The sequence below is a fragment of the Rhipicephalus microplus genome, chromosome 3 (assembly GCF_043290135.1).
Source record: "Rhipicephalus microplus isolate Deutch F79 chromosome 3, USDA_Rmic, whole genome shotgun sequence".
NCBI lineage: Eukaryota > Metazoa > Arthropoda > Arachnida > Ixodida > Ixodidae > Rhipicephalus > Rhipicephalus microplus.
In genome coordinates, this window is record NC_134702.1 from 284,678,453 (window position 1) to 284,699,444 (window position 20,992).

A 20,992-nucleotide genomic window follows, 5' to 3' on the forward strand; every position below is an offset into this window, starting at 1 on the left:
GTGGTCCGCACGAGCCTGGCTCCCTTCTACCGTGTGATCCAGCAGCCGGCGCCGGTCCGTTGTACTCGGATCCGGGCATTTTCCAGACCTGGGCCTACTACTGGCTGTCCGGGACGTGCTTGCCACACATCGACTCTGCCTCACGCTCCGCTCCGACCATGCCTGAGTCATCGCTGATGTCGGCGTAAGACGCGACGCAACGCATCGACTCATCTGCCTTCGACGTCACATGGTGAAGTGTTTCAAACCTTGTGTAGTGCAGTGGGGGACTACGCTAAGCGTCAGACCTTGTCTTTCGAGAACGTGTGTCGTGCTCGTACCTAAGGCAGTTCTTCGCTGTTGCCATGTAACACGCCAAGCTTCATTAGCGTTTTTTTCTTTTTTTTTTTAAAAAAAAAACTTTTTGAAAGGGGGGACTTTTGTCATGATATGCGCGGTAGGTTCATCTGGTGCGCGATGTTTGTGAGTTTGTGCTGTGCCGTACGCCGACGAAGATGACGATGAGACAAGGAAAAGGCGGAATCGTGTCGTCAAAGTCAAGCCAAGCCATGGGGAGAGAGAAGAGAAAGACGACGACGGGGCGTTCGAGAAGGAGGATCCGAACGAAACAGTGGCAGGCTGAAGCGCTCGTCGGGTCGTGGTCCCGAAGCCTACCTGTGCCTGTGGTCCGCACGAGCCTGGCTCCCTTCTACCGTGTGATCCAGCAGCCGGCGCCGGTCCGTTGTACTCGGATCCGGGCATTTTCCAGACCTGGGCCTACTACTGGCTGTCCGGGACGTGCTTGCCACACATCGACTCTGCCTCACGCTCCGCTCCGACCATGCCTGAGTCATCGCTGATGTCGGCGTAAGACGCGACGCAACGCATCGACTCATCTGCCTTCGACGTCACACGGTGAAGTGTTTCAAACCTTGTGTAGTGCAGTGGGGGACTACGCTAAGCGTCAGACCTTGTCTTTCGAAAACGTGTGTCGTGCTCGTACCTAAGGCAGTTCTTCGCTGTTGCCATGTAACACGCCAAGCTTCATTAGCGTTTTTTTCTTTTTTTTTTGTGGCATTAAAGCCTTATAACTCAAGTTGCAAATGTCTTCGTCAGTCTCGACAACGATTATTTAAGTTGCCGTGATTACACGAACCTTATCCCTCACAGTCCCAAACTGTGTGGCCCTCCAAGTTCTCTTGACTGCACTCTTGAAAAAGTCGGCACGATGGAGCTGGGGGCCAGAACAAGAGCGAGCCTTCAAGGCGCTTTCTGAAGCTCTTGTGGCCACAGCCGAGTTAAAGCTGCCCGACCTGAACTGAGAGTTCGTTGTCCAAGCGGATGTGAGCGAGCTGGGTCTCGGCGCGGTACTCCTTCAGGAGCACGACGGCGTCCTCCGGCCAGTCGCCTTTGCGAGCCGGTCACTTAACACCGCTGAGCGTAACTATAGCGTCACAGAAAGGGAATGTCTCGCTATAGTTTTTGCTCTCCGGAAGTTCGACTGCTATGTCGACAGCGTGCCACTCGTGGTGGAAACGGACCAAATGACACTCACCTGGCTTGCGCGTGCCCTCGGGCTGTCTCGCGCGCTGGGCATTGACCTTGCAGCGGTACAACTTTGTTGTGCGCTACCGAAAAGGGAGTTCGAACGTCCTGGCTGACGCCTTGTCCCGTGCCCCTGTTTCGGCGTCCGACACTTGTGTCCGCCACTCCAGAGAGCAATCGCATCAAGTAGACTCCGGGCCCTCTGGCTCCAAAGGGTCGAAAGGTGCGAACTCCAATGGCGAAGTGACTTTCGTGTCGACAGCCTCGGGTGAGGACGCATACCTGGTAGACCCTGTCACGTCTGCCGGTATCGTCTTTAGCAGAGAGGAGCTGCTCAAGGCACAGCAGGACAATCCGTTTTGTCAACACATCGTTGACGAGCTCAAAGAGCTGAGCTCTCAAGCGGAGCGGGGCGGTGAAGCCGCCGGGCACGAACAGATAGCTGGTATTGCTGTCGGCGCCGAGTGCCGTACGCAGGCTGGTATTGCTGCGGGCACGTTGGACTCGTACCTGCTTGATGCCGACGGCGTTCTCCTGCACTACGTCCCATCTGAAGAAGCTCCCCAGGAGTCTTTCGAGGTGGTGATACCTCGCAGTCTAAGGAAAGACTGCGGGGTATCAGTCCTCAGCTGCAATCACGTCTTGAGTGACGCCGCCAAAGGCATCTCGGCCTCCCTTTCGGCCAAGTGGTTGGGCCCATACCGAGTGCACACCAAACTGTCGCCCCTGGTATATAATCTGGCTGACTTCCAAGGGAGACCAGTCGGCGGTCCAGTTAGCGTCTCCGACCTCAAACCTTTCGTTGCCCGCAGCAACGACTTCGGGGAGGGGGAAGCGGTCACCGAACCGCAGGGAAACAGGGATAAGGCTGGTTCCAAACCATGCCACTGGTACAACCTGCGAAAACGTACTTAGGCTGATTTTCGCCCCTGGCATGTAGCGGGACGTTATCCCCTCTATGTAAGGGAGCGGAGATTTATAGCTGCTGTGCGAGAGCCCATCCAGCAGCAACAGTAACGGTTACCTGGCGAGCTTTCTCCCTGCGAACACCATTACACGCGCTGCGCGCGGAATACCGACCTAGTTCCCAGCACTCCCAGCTGCTCGAGAGAGAGAAAAGCCCTTTTCCCGGTGGCTCGCTCTCTCACTGGGTATCTTCCACGTAGTCGGCGGGAGAAGGGAAGCGTGCGCCCTATTGGCTCACGCAACCTTCAATCCGACGGAGTAGGCTCTCTTGTGCGTTTCTGCTTTTCACCGACACCACAGCATTCGTTATGTCCTCCTCGATGACCCGTTCTTTCAAGAAAAAGCCCGGGAGACAAGCCGCTCGCTCGGTCGTTCCGCAGGCACCGGCCGCGTCCATGCCGCCTCCGTCGAATGCTCCCCCGGCCCCGGCTAACAAGACACCGCCTCGTCGTGAAGTCGCTACGTGGGCGTTCCAACATGGCTCTCGTCGCTGGTCCAAGCAACGCAAAGTCTGGGTGGGGTTAGACCCCGAGTTCGTCCCGCGTCCTTTCCACGGTCGCACCCCTTTCGGACCTGCTCAACGCTTCCGGAGGTGCCTCGATGCCGCCTGAGGCCTCCTACTGCGATGCTTGTGGTGTCCTGCTGGTGCACGAGGCTACCCACCTTTGTTCGAGGGTTCACCGAGCGAAGTCCGGCGGTGCCCCTGCGGTCATGTCCACTCCGGCGGTGCCGCCTGGCCCGGGCCTTCAACCTGGCCTGTCGACCGACTCAGTTCAGGCGATCGTGGCGGCGCTCATGACGGACTCTTCATTCAAGTCGGCCATCGCTGCTGCGGTGTCCGCCGCCCTCCCGCGGCCCCAGGCTGAGACGCCGCCGAACGAAGACACCGGGGCGCCCGACCATCTCGTAGACGGCATGGACCTGGACCTCAGTTTTTTCGATGTCGGTGGATGCTGTCATTACGGCGTCTTCAGGGCGGCCTCGATCTTAGGAGGGGGGATGTGGGAATCGAGAGCGCCCTCCTACATGGCGCCTCATTCCCCAGCTGCCGCACGCGTGCCACCAGCGTAGCCCGGGCGCGCATAAGCACCGGCATTCGCCAAGATGGCTGCCAGGGCGCCTCTTGGTCTGGGCCAGTCAACCGTTGGCTTCTTCCCGCGCTGGCATGTCCGGGCACGCTACGCTGGTGCGCTGCGTGGGTCTACGTCACAACGCCGCGCCATTTTCCACTGGACGCGCGTGAGATCCTCCTCTCCTACGAGCTGTGTTGCGCCCGACGATTCGCTCGTCTCGGCAGATGCTCTCCGGCCTCCACGAGAGGTTGACGCGCTGCTTAGCAGGCGGCTTCTCGTTCGTGCGCTCGACTTCGGCCCTTGTGTGGGAGTCGTAGCGCCCTAGGCAAGCGTACTTTCTCGGTCTTGCGGAGTTCCCTATACGGCCTGCAAGCCCGTGAGTGTCGCATTGTGCTGCATTTCGGGTTAATAAACCCGTTGTTGTTATCCTGCCTCGTGCGTGGTTTCTGCGCCGTGCCGAAGAAAACGACGAACCCGGCCGCAACGTCTTCGCACGCAGCGGCAGTGGAGGACGTCGCATCCCTACGCGGTTGCGCGTAGTAGGTAAGCCTTGTGCAAACCTATCTCAAGGGTTACAATAAACTTACTATAATGTTATGTATATTGGTAATCGTTCTACCGAATGTGCATAGGCGATGCTTCAACCTAAATATGGCAAGTGTTAGTTTTATCTGAAGTGGTTGCTTGGACGAGTTGTGATTTTTTTTCGTCATGTTTTCTGTCTTTTTTTGCCATTGTACTGTTCACTCTCAATAATGTTTGTTTGTGGCACAGTTATTTTTACAACAAGAGGGTTGCTTATTAACAAGTGCCGTTTTCGGAATGCCGTTATTAACAAGTGCCGTTTTCGTTTCGTATTTTCGGAATGATTGTTGCTCAATCTCTAGAAACAAAAGCATTGTAAACACCTTAGGAATGTATATTGCAGTGGGCTTTCTTCATTGAGAAACTGTGGACCTTGTTTCTAACGGTTTTCTTCATTGAGAAACTGTGGACCTTGTTTCTAACGGACTCGGCCATCTTGTCACGTTGTGCAGCACTATTGAGCACCTTCATAAAACAGGCAATGTCAGTGTTAATTTCATAAAGCTGTGCACACTGCTCAGCCTCATCCAAATTTTCTTGGATGGCCTGCTGTGCTCCTTTCATACGAGCGATCTGCGCTTGGGAGCAACACGTTTTTTGTTTAGCTTCTTCTGGCAGTTTAATAACATTGTAGCGCCACGCCAGATTTGGCCAACTAGCCGTGCCCAAAAAGAAGCGAGCCACATGGCACGTGGGGGGCGAGCCACGAGGATCTTTCAGAATGACTGAGCTCATGGCCTGGCTGGACGCTGCAGCGGCGACTCTGCCTACGCTTGCGTCCCAAATAAAAGCTGTCACCTCGGCACGGGCTCATCGCGCAATCTCATCTTCAAATTCTCAATATATGGTGACCACGGACTAACAGACACCGGCGCTGCACCACTGCCACTGAGCTTCACAATCATGTTCTAGCTAGCTCAAGCATTGTAGCCGCACTTTGACTCTTCTCTACCATCGTTCCGCACCACCGACGTCGAGTCATGGTTCCAAGAGTTCAAGGCTGCCTTGGAGCTCAACAGCATCTGGCTCCAAGAATTCATGTTCGAGGTCTTGGAGCATGTTCTTCCACCTGACCTCAAACGATGGCTCACCTATTACTCTTGGAGCCTCCGCCTATATGACGGACTACACCATGCCGTCCTACGGTTTTGCGGCGCTGAACATCGCCTCGGACAAGGGACCGACCACACGGAAGGTGCTTCAACACTGATCAAGCCTTCCTCGTGATTTCCATCAACCACATATCGTCCAGCGCTATTCCACAACAACGAGGCAGACGACCGTCCTACGACAAACGACTCCATGGACGTATCGCAGCATATGCTGCTCGAAGATCGGCCTTGAGTTGATTGGTCGGCGCCTGTTTACACGCCGGTGAACACGACTTCAGCGCCTACTGATGCATTGTGCAACACCCAAACTGGCGCTACCTGTCACCTGTTTGCTGACACTACGTGTGGCACCGTAACCGAACCAGCTGCCGTCTTCCACGCCAGCAGAAAAGCTACCGCCAGCATGGCAACGGCTGCGGACGACGCTCCAGTTATGCCCATGTCCAAGTTACCCAATTGTGACTCGCCTGCTAAGCAAGCATATGGCCAGCATACCATTCCGCACCCACGTTCTCCTGTGCCGGCATAAAAATGGTGGTATCATATCCACATACACATCGCACCATGCCCTGGCACAGCTTGAGCCGTCTGCGATGCACGACTTGCCGCTGAAAACCTCTGAAGACAGCGCAGAGGAACTTGAAATCGGTCGGCACTCCCCACACAACATCCAACGACACAGTCATCATCAGTGCTGCACAGGTTGGCGCGACAAAGACGTGGCAGCGTCGGTGCCATCTAGGTACACCCAGTGTCGCCCACCGGAACTGTTATAAACCCCAACATTTTTTCCGATGACGACTCAGACTCCCCCACGGACAATCCACAGACTGTAGATCAGTACACAGTATCTGTCTCTTTTGCTTGCCCCGCCGCGGTGGTCTAGTGGCTAAGGTACTCGGCTGCTGACCCGCAGGTCGCGGGTTCAAATCCCGGCTGTGGCGGCTGCATTTCCGATGGAGGCGGAAATGTCGAGGCCCGTGTGCTCAGATTTGGGTGCACGTTAAAGAACCCCAGGTGGTCAAAATTTCCGGAGCCCTCCACTACGGCGTCTCTCATAATCATATGGTGGTTTTGGGACGTTAAACCCCACAAATCAATCAATCAAATCAAATCATGTCTCTTTTGCTTTTCCTTTTGTACATATGCTTAAAATCGCGCAAAGCGTTTGGGGGGGGGGGGGGGAGCCTATGTAGCGCCACGCTAGGCTTGGCCAGCGGGCCGAGCCGAAAAAGAAGCAAGCCGCATGGCACGTGGGGCGCAATCCACGAAGATATTTCAGAACGGCTGAGCTCCTGGCCTGGCTGGAAGCTGCAGCGGCGACTCTGTCTACGTCTGCGCCCAAGATAAAAGCTGTGACCTCGGCATGGGCTCATCCCCTTTGGTCTCGTTTCTGATTCCTCAACAACGTCAAATGTAGTTTGACATGATGCATCTAAAAGTGATGCAATTTCTACACAGGTTTCATTCCCTATTCATTGTTACCTCATTTCACACTGCTTAAAAGATGAACACTTAGGATTGAGACAAACACTTGAGACGAACACTTGGGAACACCCAAGTGTTCGTCTTTTAAGCAGTGCGCAATAAGGTAGCAATGAAAAGCTACCAACTCGCCCAAGCAAATACCCTTATAAGTTAATTCCCTAGCTCAAAGTTGTTGCGCAGTGCAACTTCAGTGCTGTCGCTTGACGAGCCGTTTTGGCTAATGATAAGCCTGTCTTGTGAAGCAGCCTTGCCCGAACACTCGGCATGCAACTGCACATTATCGTCTTTTATTTCGAAGTGTGGCCACTTCTTCCTCAGAGCAAGCATGCTTTCCTTGTTCATGCAGCTTGGGTAACCGGGGAACGCAGTCGCCACAGCTATTGGCAAAAGTGCCCACAACTTCTTGGTTTTCTTCTAGTCCTGTTCTGTAAAACGCGAGGCACGCACCAGGGACCTGTCATTCGGCTGCCGTACTATTCCCTTCTTACCGTGTCTTTCACGGGAAATGTTTTGCAGCTATGCTGTCCTGTATTTTGCGTTATGGGGTAACTCGTGGTAGCGTACCTGCTGGTCCGCCGATGCAGGCGAGAAACGCAACGGCACACTATAGTTGCGCGGCATTTTACCTAATGCATAAAGTATCACACTGTTATGACAGGACTCCCTGGCTTGGCTCCACTTGAACGCATGGGACATTGCGACTGAGCCTCCCTTGATTTTTTCTGGGTCAGCGCTCCCCGAGATGCATCAAAAGCGGCGACAACACGAAAGTAGTTCTGCAAACTCTTCAGGGCCGTTAGCGCCCCTTGTAAAACCCTTTGGACATGCCTGACCGACTGACAGTTTAGGAATAGCTGTTGGCCGTCAAGACAGCTTGCTTTGTCGTCAAGGTGGCTCGGGCAAAAGGCCCAGCTTCTGAGAACTGTCTGTGAATGCATTTCCCACGTTCTCCATGGTGCCTTAATGCCCCTGTTTCCACAAATCATGGTCTGCCTGGCACCGCATACCCGCCACTGCAATGGACTACAGAGCTAATTTCCATGTAGGACTTAACGTCTTTGTGCTGTGCTGTGTCGAGCGTGGTGTGCAGAGTTTTGTCCCTCGCCATGGGCCAAGCTGGGCGTGCCCCTTCCCCTTTCTAAGGTTAGGAACAAAGAAGAGGCGTTTCACCTTCCCCTTTCGGGGGTGGAGGTAAAGATGGTGATTTCATTGCACTGTCCTAGCCTTCATTGTTTTTTTCTGCAGGTAATCCTGAAAAGGCCAGGACATAAAATGCTAGTGCCGAGACGCTCCCGACAAGCTTTCACAAGCTCCCAGAAGCTCCCATCAGCTTCCACCAGGAGCTTCCATGATGCTGCCATCATCCCATCATGTAGTAACACGCTACCTGTAAATAATGTAAGTAGAAGTTACTGTTGACAACTCCGGGCTTCTTTCCTGGACATCGCCCTGAGACTCTGGCTGACTCCAGTCTATAGGCAGACCCCCGACTACATCAACTGGATGGCAGCGGTGTGATGCAGCTGACAATCAGAACACATCAATTGGTGTCAGCGGTGGGATGCTGCTGTCAATTGGAACACATCAACACATGCTCATATTGTCTTGAGTGACACTCAGTGCGAGTGATTCATGTGAAGAAAACCAACAACTATTTCGACCTTCATGCTGAACGCGCACTCCTTTCCGTTCACGCCTCGCGTAAAGCTCTCCCTAGAGTTATTGTATATGCTACCTTTAGGTATGTGCCACGGTACATCATATCTCCCTTGATTTAGTATATATGCTACTTTTAGGTAGCAGAGTTGCGCCAAGGTACGCCATCTTAAGTTCAAAAGTCTTGCGGGAAAGGCACTCATCACCCTCGTAGGAGCAGCACTCACGTTTCAGAGTACTAGCGTTGTTTTCTTTATTTTTTGCTTTCTTTATATTTTTATGAAGATACGAGCAAAGCTCAGTTGCTTATATCACGCCCAGAAGCCTTAATTTTATGTTTACGTCGTTGGTACATAATAATGAAACAATGTGCGTCGGCTTGTTCAACCTGCTAGATATATATTTATATTGATGACAGATTAGGTTCATCTTTTTTCAGCTTTTTTTTTTTCATTTCCAGATATGAAATTATTTTTTCATCTTTGGTTGCTATTGGGCCAGTTAAAAATAATTTTTTTTTCGTCGCGTTGGGTCATTCGCGAACTGTGTGAGAAATACAGCTTTATTTTTGTAGTCTTCAACTGAATCGAGCGGGATAGCGATCAAAAGTGGCGGTGTGATGCCCGGAATACAGGCGGCTCTCGTATTAGGCTCGTGTTACAATCACGGCGCACGACACCTAATTTGAATCGTTGTTCAACAGCCGCGTCACGTCCAGCACTTCTTTCGCGGAAGGTTTGAAAGCTGCATGAAATTCACCCGCTTGCAGCTACACCTTGCCTGTTCTGTTCTGTTCATATGGGCTGCACGTACAATTCAACACAGAATGCACCTGCTACCACATTTCTCGCGACCAACAGGCAGCATAAGTTCAGTACTGAAGAAGCACGGCGAAAATAACAACAGCCGATGGCAACCACGCTTGATCTGCCCGGAATCTGCTGTTACGAAAAGGAGAGGCCCCAAGTGTCTCCTGGGTAGCGTGTCACGAGGGCCAACACAGGGCAGGGAGCATACAGGCTGTGGCAAGGCAAAAGGCAGCCAGAAAAAAACAAAAAAATTTATATTTACAGCCTATGTACAGAACGTGAACGATGAAGCTTCCGGCGCTAGATGCTCTGGCTATTTACAGGCGCCGAGTCTCTGAAGGAAGAGGGGGCAGCACCACCATTGAGACGCATGTCTCTGTGAAGGATGCACCCATTGTTCGTGACAGACACACTCAGTATCTGTGCGAAGGGCGCCAGCACGCTCATAACACTGCGAAGCATCAGTGTCGTCTGCGTAGTGTTGGCTTCTCCGCAGTGCAAATGAACCACCTGTCACCACGTGGCGGCACTCGGTGAATAAGGGCACTGCACTCCTGGAGGCACAGCGAGCGGCGCTCGAAAATCGGTGGTGCAACTCTGCTACCTAAAAGTAGCATATACAGGAACTCTAGCTCTCCCCTACTACTGGCTCCCTCTAGGGAGATGTAGCGACAATTGTCAACTCCGCTTCTACGCTCTCGTCTGCGCCGCGACGCGGCGAACCGCACTGTGTGTTTTTCATCAAGCGTCTGTGGCCGTTTTCACCAAGAACTCGACTTTCATTGAATCAACCGACCCACCATGTAAGCCTCTTTGCTCCCGGGCAACATACAATGCACTTTAACCAGGCTGTGTAAAAGCTGGATTCTACTATAGTGTATGACATTTGCCTACAACATGGCTCTTAAGAAAGCCACCAGCTTTGCGCTCCTTTTAGTCTGGTCAACGGTCACGACGTCCGCCCAGTGCTTCATATCATGATGATTGATTTGTGGGGTTTACCCCAAAACCACCTTATGATTATGAGAGACGCCATAGTGGAGGGTTCCGGAAATTTTGATCACCTGGGGTTCTTTAACGTGCACCCAAATCTAAGCACACGGGCCTACAACTTTTCTGCCTCCATCGGAAATGCAGCTGCCGCAGCCGGGATTTGATCCCACGACCTGGGGGTTAGCAGCCAAGTACCTTAGCCACTAGACCACCGCGGCGGGGCTGCTTGATATGCTGCGACCAACTTCGCCGGATGTGACTATCACGGATGCAGATGTATTTGTTTTAGTTGCCGTAGAAGCCCAAAAGCTAGCCGGCTTATGCATTTTATGGTGGCAAAATCAAGATGCTCGCTGGTACAACACCCATCAAAGATTTGTAGCATACGAACTGGTTGACCTAGTCAGGGTTTGGACCCCTATAGGTCAATGAGGGTGCTTAGAGAAATATTTATGCCAGTACTTAGGACCCTATAGAGTTCGTGATCGTCTCCAGGAAGTCATCTATGAAGTTGTCCCAGCAGACACATCGCAGTGCTCTTATAGACTAGTTCCTCAGATATTGTTCACGTCCCCAGAATGAAAGCATACCATTAACGTTGACTTTGACTGTAAGTCACAAAAACTTTATGGTGGGGAGCATGCCTTCAGGACTATTGTGCATTTCTGTTTTGTTTCTTTTATCCTGCCCTTGTGCTTCTTAACAGACACAAACATTTTGGCAAGCTTTCACTCTTATTCGGAGCCGCGGCATCCATACGATGCTTCCTTTTTGCTGGGAGAGGGTAATGTCACGCTGTCGAGGTGGTAGAAAAAACAAGCATAGAAGTTAGTGATGGCTGTGGCCAAGTAAGCAGTCTGCTTTAGGTTCCTGTTCGTCAATAACTCTTGCAACAATATGGGCACTTCCAAAGATTTTTTAAATAGAGCCTTTACTTCAAAGGCAGAGACTTGCAGAAACATGGGAGTGCCCAAGTTTCCTACTTTGAAACGAGAAAGGATGTTTTATTGGGAAGTCAGTATTTCTAACTTGCATTTATTAAAAAGGAATTTTCACTGTATTTTAGTGGATGTGAAGATTAAAAACTCTGCCACAATCTCAATCCATAACATTGTGTATGCCAGAAGCTTCATACAGTCAAGTATTGCAGCATCATTTTGAACATTCTGAACGGCCGCTTATTTGCCAGCTTCCGAAGTTTAGTAAGGCTATGTCAAGCGGCTTTTTACAAGCACTGACTACTGTTTTTGTTGGTACGTCACATCTGAAGTGATTTAGTGCAGTTTTTTCGAAATGAGACGGGACAAAGGGAACACACTTATGGCACTCAGCTGGCACAAAAATAATTCACATAGAGCAGTGAAGCAGAAGCAGTTGTTTAAAACGGGACTTAGCCACATTTTCTTGTTTGTAGCCTCAACGCTTGCCTCTGTTGATGACATACTGGCTAGTGCCAGCACTAGATCGATTTTAGTTGTACATCTTCACTGCCATTGCTCATTGCAATGAGAAACATACAAGAATTTGGCTGGCCTAAGTACACACATATGTAAAGAAGTGAGGCTCTCGCTGTATGGGACAATAGGCTATGTTCGTAGCTTGCTCATTTGACATATTCCACCTAGCTATGTGTCAGTAAGACACAAAGTAACGTGCAGCAGTGATTATGAAGTGTGTAATTTTGTGCTAGGTTAGAAACAACTTTTTAAGGGCTTTGAGTATAGTTTCGTATATTTAGAAGAGCCGTTTATTAAAAAGAAATCAATGTGGCCGGTGCTACCTGAGTGGTCCACACGTATGATGTGAAGCAACAGTGTTTACTTATGTGTGCTAATGCTATTAAAAAATTGTACAAATTTAAGTTTGTTGTTGCATGACCATAATAAAAAACAGCACGCAATAACAAAGACAAGAAAGGCCGAACGGGACTATCGTGATCTTGACAATCACTGTCAGTGCTACTTCTGTTAGGTCTTTTTTGTCTGTTTAGAAGTTATGAATCAATTCCTGTAAATAACTTGGCATGCAAAAATAGACAAAAGAGAGAAGTCAAGATACCACCAACGCTGACAAACATCTTAAATGACACACAGTGGTGGCGAAGAAGGTAGTTGTAAAGACTCTGAGCACATGCATGGGCACATAGGTGTGCACACAAGGATGAAAAGGGTAACTGCCCCCCGCCCCCCCAAACAGGGGCAGGGGGTGCAATATCTGTTGGGCCGTGCAGGTCTTTGATGGTCGAAATCTCCCGAAATCTCCCGATCCTGGGGAAGGCCAGGGACCAGTGGCAGGCCATTGTGAGAAGCGTGTCAAGGCTTCATTTTTTATTTATTTATTTTTCATTCACTGTGAAGCATGCTGTCCTTTGTGTCTGGCGAACAACGAGAAATGAAAACCCTAACTGCAGCGTACGCAATGTACACTGATGCCAGCGAACAAAGCGTCGGCCATCGATAATCTACTATGTAGTTTAGCGCATCGATTTTATACATGTGCTATTAAAGATCCCAGCATTATCTCTGGTGGCCACATTAGCTCTAGACTGTTCTCATGGTACGGGAAATCTAAACAGAATAATTTCAAATTATCGTGAAGCTTCTCGAACACTGCTGTGAGACATGCCTTGATTGTTGCTTGCAGTCTTTGTGGGGGAATCCTGAATGCATCAAAATAAAATGTGTGGCAGGACGTATCAACTAGCTTAGCTCTCTCTGAAGTACCAATTAGGCTGCACTGAGTTTCACTAAAAATGCTTTTCTTTAGTTGAAAAGTATGGCTTTCTTGGCTGTCTGTTGCAGTTTCGCTGTGTTGATTTATGCTGGATTAAAGATGGCATTGTTATGTCTTGTTTTCTAATCTGTTTCTCTCTGGAATTAGTGCAGGCGATATACGTTCGGTTCATCTTAGTTGAAAAAGGCAAGTGGTGTACGTTAGACGTGTTACTTGAGCTGCTTGCTTCTCAAATTTTCATCACCTCTTGTTGGGTATAAACAAGCCAGTTGTAGGAACCCGCTGCTCCTGCTTACCAATATTACACTCCTAGGGCTTGCACGAGCTGCGGCAGCTGAAGCTTCGACGGGGGCCACGACTGACGGCACGAGGGCTTGGCCGCATGTTTGAGAACCAGAACCTGGCGAATCTCATCAGCCTCGAGTTGGACAGTCTTGCCCTGGACGACGAGGCACTCACCCTTCTGGTTCAAGGGTGCGTGCGTGCCTCTTCAGCAGTGTGTATAATGGTTCTTGAAATGAAGGCTTCGATGGATGCCCGTTTGGTCGTGAAGAAATTAAAAAAACGCAGCTGACCATTCTTTGGAAATTTTTGTGTAAAAGCCATGCCTTACCCCTTGCTTGCAAACACACTCAGCACCTTGTTAATATTCCTATCAAAGCTGGCTGTAATAACCAACAGTAGGGTGTCGTCCACATACCCTTAGACTTTGTGGACGAACCCACCGAGGGCACTCACAAGAGCGCTGTCCACTGTAAACAGAAATGCGTTGCTCAGTGCTGGGGCCACCTTCAAACCAATACAGACCCACGATCTCTGGACATAAATCTAATCCTACCTCGTTTCTAGATGCCACACTTATTCACAATCTTCAATTCATCATTGCTGAAGATGCACTTCTTTATGCTAGCCAGCTTTGATCAGAATGTTGACATTGTGCTGAATGTGTTCACAAGCAAGGGGCAAGGCTTGACTTTTTCGTGCGAACTGCCAAAGAATGGTCAGCTGCGTCTTTTGCATTTACAGGTGTCATTTGAAGAAAAACATGTTTGCTATATTATTACCGCGAATCTGCTTCTGACAGCTCAAGACAAACCTGGCCGGTAAAGAAAGCAATAGTGTTAGCTTGCCTAAAATTTGTGTTGGACACCTTATGGCCACAAGTTTTTGCATGCAAGTAAAAGTTTAAGGAAGCTGGTTTTTCTGGTGATGTCATAGCGGCCACTTGAGAAAAAATTCAAACAATCCTTGAGCCTTGCTATACTTCCAGCGAAAGGGGTTTCACAGGAAAGAAAAAAGTATCTGAAATCTCGTACGTCCGTTGGCTTTTGCTGGGCATTAAGGGGAGACGCTGGTCTTGAAATGAAAATTTTTATTATGGGAGATATTATAATCAAATTAGATATGTATATGTATTTCTTCCTCCTCTTTTCAAAAGTGTAATTAGTTTTAATGTATACCAACTAGTTGTAAAATTGTTAGAGCATAAGTGAAGTCCAATTATATAATTTCTTACGGATGGTTAAGGCACTTTTCCTCAATATTTTTAGGTTCCGATTAAGATGCAGCTTTAGCCAAAGACCTGCCAATTGAAGCTATGCTATTTGTATTGTCACTGAGATATATAATCATATAAAAATTTTCATTTGCATTGATGCTCTGCAATTTTAAAATTTAATTAGCTCATATTATCATTCATAACATTTCATATGTGTCTCTTAACCACAAAAAAAAAATAGCATAGCTCCACAGTCCTGTTTCTTCCGAGTTCAATGGTACAAAATTTTAAAAAAATTACTTCACAAAAACATGATGAAAAATTCCGTAAGGCTGGTCGCTGAGAAAATCACATTTGAAGTTTCGACATGCACTGGAAATTTTGTGTAAGAAATTTATCCACAGATTTTATACACATGTTCCCCATCTATTCCCCTGCATCACAAAAGAAAATGCCCCTTATTCTACCCTAGGAATCATTTTTAAAAATTTTTCTAATGTGGAAAGCAGTATCAGAACCCCACCATGACAAAGCTGTTGAGGTGTTTTGGAAAAGCCATGGGGAATGAGGCTCAAATGATTAGCTGTTAGGCAGCATGCTGCCCTTGGCAATAAGTTGCCGAGCCAGTAGAATATACAGTCGATGTTTTGATTTCTTAGACCCTCAAGGGACCATGAAAATGTCTGGAAAATCGAATGCATGTAAAAATGCACCTTTTTTACAGGTATTTTTTGCTGACGGAGAGGGTCACGGCAGGAGTACAAAATTCTCTTTGCAATCTTGCAAATGCATCGTTTAGGTGACTCTGAAAAGAGCCGTTTATTAAAAAGAAATCCATGTGGCCGGTGCTACCTGAGTGGTCCACACGTCAGCCCCAAAAAGTCTCCTATTTTCTTTTGCACAGCATTCTGCTTGCCCGCGATGATGTCTGCCTCAATTTCAGCTACACGTCATGCTGTCGCTGTTCACTGATGACAGTGTCATCAAGGCTCGCGTCAACTCCAAGCTCGTTGGCTGTGTAGGCGCTGCTGAAAATCAAATGGCGAAGGCTATAAGCGCTGACTTCAAGGAGGTTGAACTTTGGCTGGGTAGCCGACTTCCCCAACCAAACGGTCTTTCTTTGCGCCGATTTTTCAACTCGCGCCTGCTCCGCCGTTGAGTCGTACGCAGCATCAATCAGAAGTCTATCGCACGTCGAACTTGGTCCCACGACGTCGTCAGTAGACAGCGTCACTAAAGTTTCCAGCAGATCCAGCGGGTCGGGCTGCGACTTCAGCTCAGCTGCCAAAGGCGCACTTGTAGCCGGCGCCTTCTTGTTCCAAGGCCATTCTTTATGCCTTCCAAACGCTCGATATGTTAATGGTTTCAGACCAAGAGTCTCTAGGCATCCTGATCGCGATAAAAAAGTATCGATGCAAAGCAGACACACGGTGCGTTGAGAAACACGCACGGTCGTAAAAGCATATGCACACAAACATACAGCCACTGCAGTGAACGCAATGCAAAAAAAAAAAGACGCGTCGGTCACGCCAGTCAATGGGAGACTTGGAAAGGCGTGCCGTGTGAGAGCCAATTGGCGGTCTGAAAATGACTTTCGGAAAACCTGCGACAGCAGCCATTCCGCTTAATTGACATCATTATGAGATGCCGTAAAATGTGCACAAAGAAAACAGCTTCAAATCAAGCCCAAGATGGCGGCGCTCGGTTCGCTGCAACGCGCATGACGTGCGCGGGAAGTTGAAACAAATTTCGTCCTTTTTCGGGCATTTTAGTGGGATCGGGGTGCATTGAAGGCCGATTTTATCGTTTTCCCAACCAAATTTAGCGTTAGCAATTTGAGTGGGTGCTCAGAAGTACAAATGCACCAAAAATAAGCTTTGAAAAAAATTGTATTCTATTTTTGGCCGTTGTAGGACCCGCGTCCCCCCTTAAGAGAGGGGCTTTTAGGTATGGGGTTAGCATCATGTTCTCTGAAAAAAAGAAAAAAGATGGGCCACATTCGCTCAGCATTTAGCAAGCGATTAGGCAAGCCCAATTGAGAGGGAATGTAGCATCAAGCACGCAAGACAGCTTGTCCCTTGCGAATATCATTATCGTGCGGGAGGCCATATACGGGGCAAACTGGAAGGCGCTTCAAAGTGCATATTTAGGAGCACAGCAGTTTCTTGGTTGGCAGGCTGTTCATGCATCTGCCATTGCACTGCAACGATTGTAAAGAAGGTAGATGCAAGTCTTTCTTTGAGCAAACAGCTGTGATGCACAGACAAAACTGGTCCACACAGAGTGATGTCTGGTGTGAGGGGCCATATTGCTTTGGTAAACCATCTATTAATCCGCACAAGGTAGAGACAGCCTTTCTTAAACAACACGCCATTTTATATCACTGAGTACTTGTATGTTTAACTTGTTTACATCAACTATTTTTGGTTTATCTGGTTTAACTGCATTTTAAATGTTTTCCCTGACTAAACTTTTCAGTTGCTGGCAGCGCGTTACCATGTGTACTCCTTTTTTGTGTGTGCTGTATTTTTCATGCGGCCTCAAGTTATTATAAACCAACACTAACTCAACACACTTTTTCATTTTACTGAATGGTTTTTACTTGACATCATTGAGCATGGCTTATTGGTACGGATAAAGGGTGGGGTGTGATTAACGCGGTGCACCAGTAAAGAGGGGCACAGAACGACAGCTACTACCTGCTTACTTCCACTAGCAACGAACTCGCCCAAATTTTTATTGTATTGGTGCTGAGGCATCTTCTCACTTCATCTAGAAGAGAAGGTTGTGCAATGCAGCGCGATTGAAGAGATGTTTACAAGCTCAGAGGGGCTGCATTTTAGAGAGGGCATTTTTCTACCCTCGCTGCCCGAGGAAATTCTTCCTTCCATCTTGCTTACGGGGTCCTTGAGAGGCATAGCGGGCCACATCTCAACCAAGCACTGTCACCGGCATAACTTGCTACATTCATGCGTACCAGACCAGAGAGCAAAAGACGCCCGAGGTGGTTAGGGTTGAGGCTTGAGCTAGCTGTTTCATGCTTAAGGGGAGACGTAGCAATGTGAATTGTAAGTTTGGTCAAAATGTTCAGTTTTTCAATTAATATTTAGTGGTGAAGCTCCTTAAGGTGAGTCTGTCCATTCTGCGTCGTTGTACTTGGCCACCGGAATGCGAGATGGGAGATGCGGTACTTGAAGTGTTCATTAGATGGGCGCACGGATGGACGGATGGACAGACGAATGGACGGACAGGCGAAGCGGGTATGTGCCACAGGGGATGTGAGATGGCGGTACTTGGAGTGTTCACTAGATAGACGCATAGACGGACGAACAGTGGACAGACGTGCAGACGTATAAACGGATGGACGCAGAGACGGACAGATGGACGCATGGATGGACACACGGACAGACGGTAGCAAGAACGAATAGATGGACGGTAGCACGAACGGGCTGACAGACGCTTCACCCCACTCATCATCATTCACTCTGTGGATATGCTGTGTTTTTTTTTTTTTTGTAATCCTGAGACTATGTTTTACATCTTAGTGTGATTTTAGATCAAAATAAGTAGTAGAAGTTGAGAAGCAAGCATTTTACTGGTGGGCTGTCATCAAAAGCTATGTGAAAATTGGGCATAGCAAAACGCAAATTTGCAGCTTTCCCTTGGCAAAATGCCACCATATTGGCATCATCATAAAGACGACAAATTGAAGCTCAAGATAGCCACAATGATGCATTTTTCCAATGAAAAATGAAGCTAGCTTCCTTCAGAGATCTGCTTTATTAGCTTCTAGCTCCAATTCCTTAAAGCTCCATTTTCTCAGGTTTAATTTTTTAGCAGTTGTTGTCAGTCATACCTGTGCCATTTCACAACAAATTAAGCTATAAGCATTCTGTTTCCTGCACTTGGATTATGAGACATTGGTGAGCGCCGTGAAGCTGTCCATATTTCTGTGCATATCATACAGACGTTTTTAATTGGCTTTTTGTAAAAGCTGTTGGTAAGGAAATATATGTTGTGTGCTTACTTAAATATTAAAAATAAACCAATAGCATTACAGCATTGTAAATATTACCATTGTAAATATCCTTATGCAAAAATTTTGACGAACTTGTGTCTAATTAACTAATTAAATTTGGGGTGATAATGAGAGTATCAAGTGTTGTAACTCAAAAGTTATATTAGATAGCTCAAAACTGATTTCAGTTATGTTATCAGCTTGAGAAATGACATCTGCATGTTGTTCATCTCTTTGGCTTCATAAATAACAAAGATAATTTTCATTGCCACGTCCCCCCTTAAGAGGGAAAAAACAGTGCAAAATTCAGACAGGACACTCAAGGTGTTGTTTCTTGTTCATCTTGTGTGTCCTCTTGATATTGTGTGTCCTGTTCTATCTGAATTTTGCGCTGCTTCGTTGCTCTTATAAACCTAAGGTGTCCTTAGCAGCTATAACATTCTCAATGTGTGCTTGCTATCGGCTCATTGATGCCCCCCTCCCCCCCTCTTTAGGGTGGAATGCAATGCCACTGACGTGGTGTTCTGTGTGTATTTGTTGCAGTTGGCAGAATGCAGGCTGTCCCTGCTGAAGGGCACCAAGAATTTGAAAAAATGGCGGAACGGTATTAGACAGAGGAAACCTAGTACATATTGTTCTGAGTGCACTTAGTGGCCACTACTCAATTTTTTGTTAATGAAGTTTAAATAATTAGCCACAGTTAATTTTGTAACTCAACAAGTGCTCATAATATAATCAAAATGTCAATGATGCATATGTAGCATGAGGTTGCCATCACCCCCTGTAAAGTCATTTTCACCTCGTGGCACGTTTTTTTTTTGTTTTGTTTTGGTCGGCATAGTTGACATACATGCCGTCGTGTGAGGAATTGCACTGCCTTGTAGGCTGTCGGTGAGGTTAGGCGGGTGAACGAGGAACAGCAATCGCTTGCTTTTATGGCTAGGCATGGTCAATGATGGTCGCACCTCGTGAACGGTCTGTGTTGCACATTGTATTTGTTAGGTTGTTTGTGCATTCTGTATTGGCATTTTACTGGTCTACTAGTCACATTACTGCTACATTTTGTAATATTTGGCTGGTGGGCTGGGTGTTATTTAAAAGCTGTTGACCGATGTCCATGTATTTGTATAGTTAAACCTGCTTATAACGAACCTTCGTATTTACTTTATTTATTTGCAAGATACTGCGGACAAAAAGTCCAAGCAGGGTGCGCAATATACATAACAAAACAGAAAACAAGGTTGCAAAGTGTTTTTTACAAAATGTTTTTGGTTGTAAGACAAGCAAAGAGCAATTTAAGAACTTGGTCATGATACATTCTTAGAAAGTAATAAAAGAGCAACAGTATTTGCACAGATGGTCACGGGCGTTCGGGGAATGCTTCTGTTAGTTTATTCCAATCTGCTATAAGTTGAAAAAAAGGAGTAGTGAAAAGTGTCAGTCCTTGCGAAGATTGGTGTTACGGAATGAGGATAGTGGTGCCGAGTGGGTCTGCTTAACAAAGGGAAAACGTAGGCTGCAGTGTCAAAGAATAGCCTGCGGTTTACTGTGTGAGGAAGAAACTCTAGATGACTTTTTTTCTCCACGTTTGTAGTACAGTCAAGCCCGTTTATAACAAACCGGAGCCTGACCCAGCTTCTGTTAGCTGTATTCCGAAGTTCGTAGTAAATTAGGCACAGCTTTTAAATAGTTGAGAGTGAAAACACAAGATTTTTTTGCCCCAAAAAGTCCATGATGCACGTGTTTCGAAGAGCAGAAGCGATTGGGGCAGTCTCGAGTTTATTTCAAACAGCAGTGTGCTCTTCGCCGATGCTCGTGGCAGAAGCTGCATGAGGCAATGGCTCCCAAGTTTCGTCATTCTAGGAATCCGATTCCATCAAATCGCTTTTGCCGTGTACTTACATCGCAATGCCCTAAACCGTGCACGGCGTGATGTCGGCGTCATCATCGGCTATAATGAAACAATCGCAACAGATGTCCCACCCTCTCTTCCATGTCGGAATTGACGACGTGCTGCGACAAATCGCCGCTGGAGTGGTCCTGTTCGGAAGCTTCCGGCTCGGCATCGAGCCCGACGTTGATGAATTCGACCTCACAACAACAGTTTCGCATGCATGTAGCCATCTATGCCGCCCACGAAATATTCACTGTCTCCACAGCTGAATACCGGGACGCCCGAAGTGGCAAGTTGGCAAGTTAGTCAACAGCTATAGGCAAACACTCCGCAATGAAGCACCTACCGCGCGGATTACACAAGCCAAGCGATCACTTTCGACATTTTGTTGAGCAGCAGGAAAAAGTGTGCAAGTCCTCCCGTCTGCCATCCTGATCACACACACACACCAAGAGCTAGCAAGATGCGCACATGCCAGTACGCGTAGAACAGCTCTGGGCCGGTTTTTAGTCAGAAAACGAAACTAATTTGAGCCAGCCTGGCTGGCGTCACGGAGCGGTGGAGACTGGCGAAGGAGTTGTGATCAAGAGAAGAGAGCAGATTTGTGAGAGAAGGGCAAGGAGTTGCGATAGATTGAGGAGAG

General features: G+C 48.1%; 1 protein-coding gene across 3 annotated transcripts in view; it reads left to right on the top strand.

Moving 5' to 3' along the window:
* Nucleotides 1-20,992, top strand: part of LOC119167698 (uncharacterized) — a 211,353-nt gene that overhangs the window by 55,345 nt on the left and 135,016 nt on the right. For all 3 annotated transcript variants that reach the window (XM_037419239.2, XM_037419224.2, XM_037419232.2), the window contains exon 3: nucleotides 13,253-13,413. In XM_037419239.2, coding sequence (XP_037275136.1) covers nucleotides 13,253-13,413 — 161 coding nt within the window. The remainder of the gene's footprint in view (nucleotides 1-13,252; nucleotides 13,414-20,992) is intronic.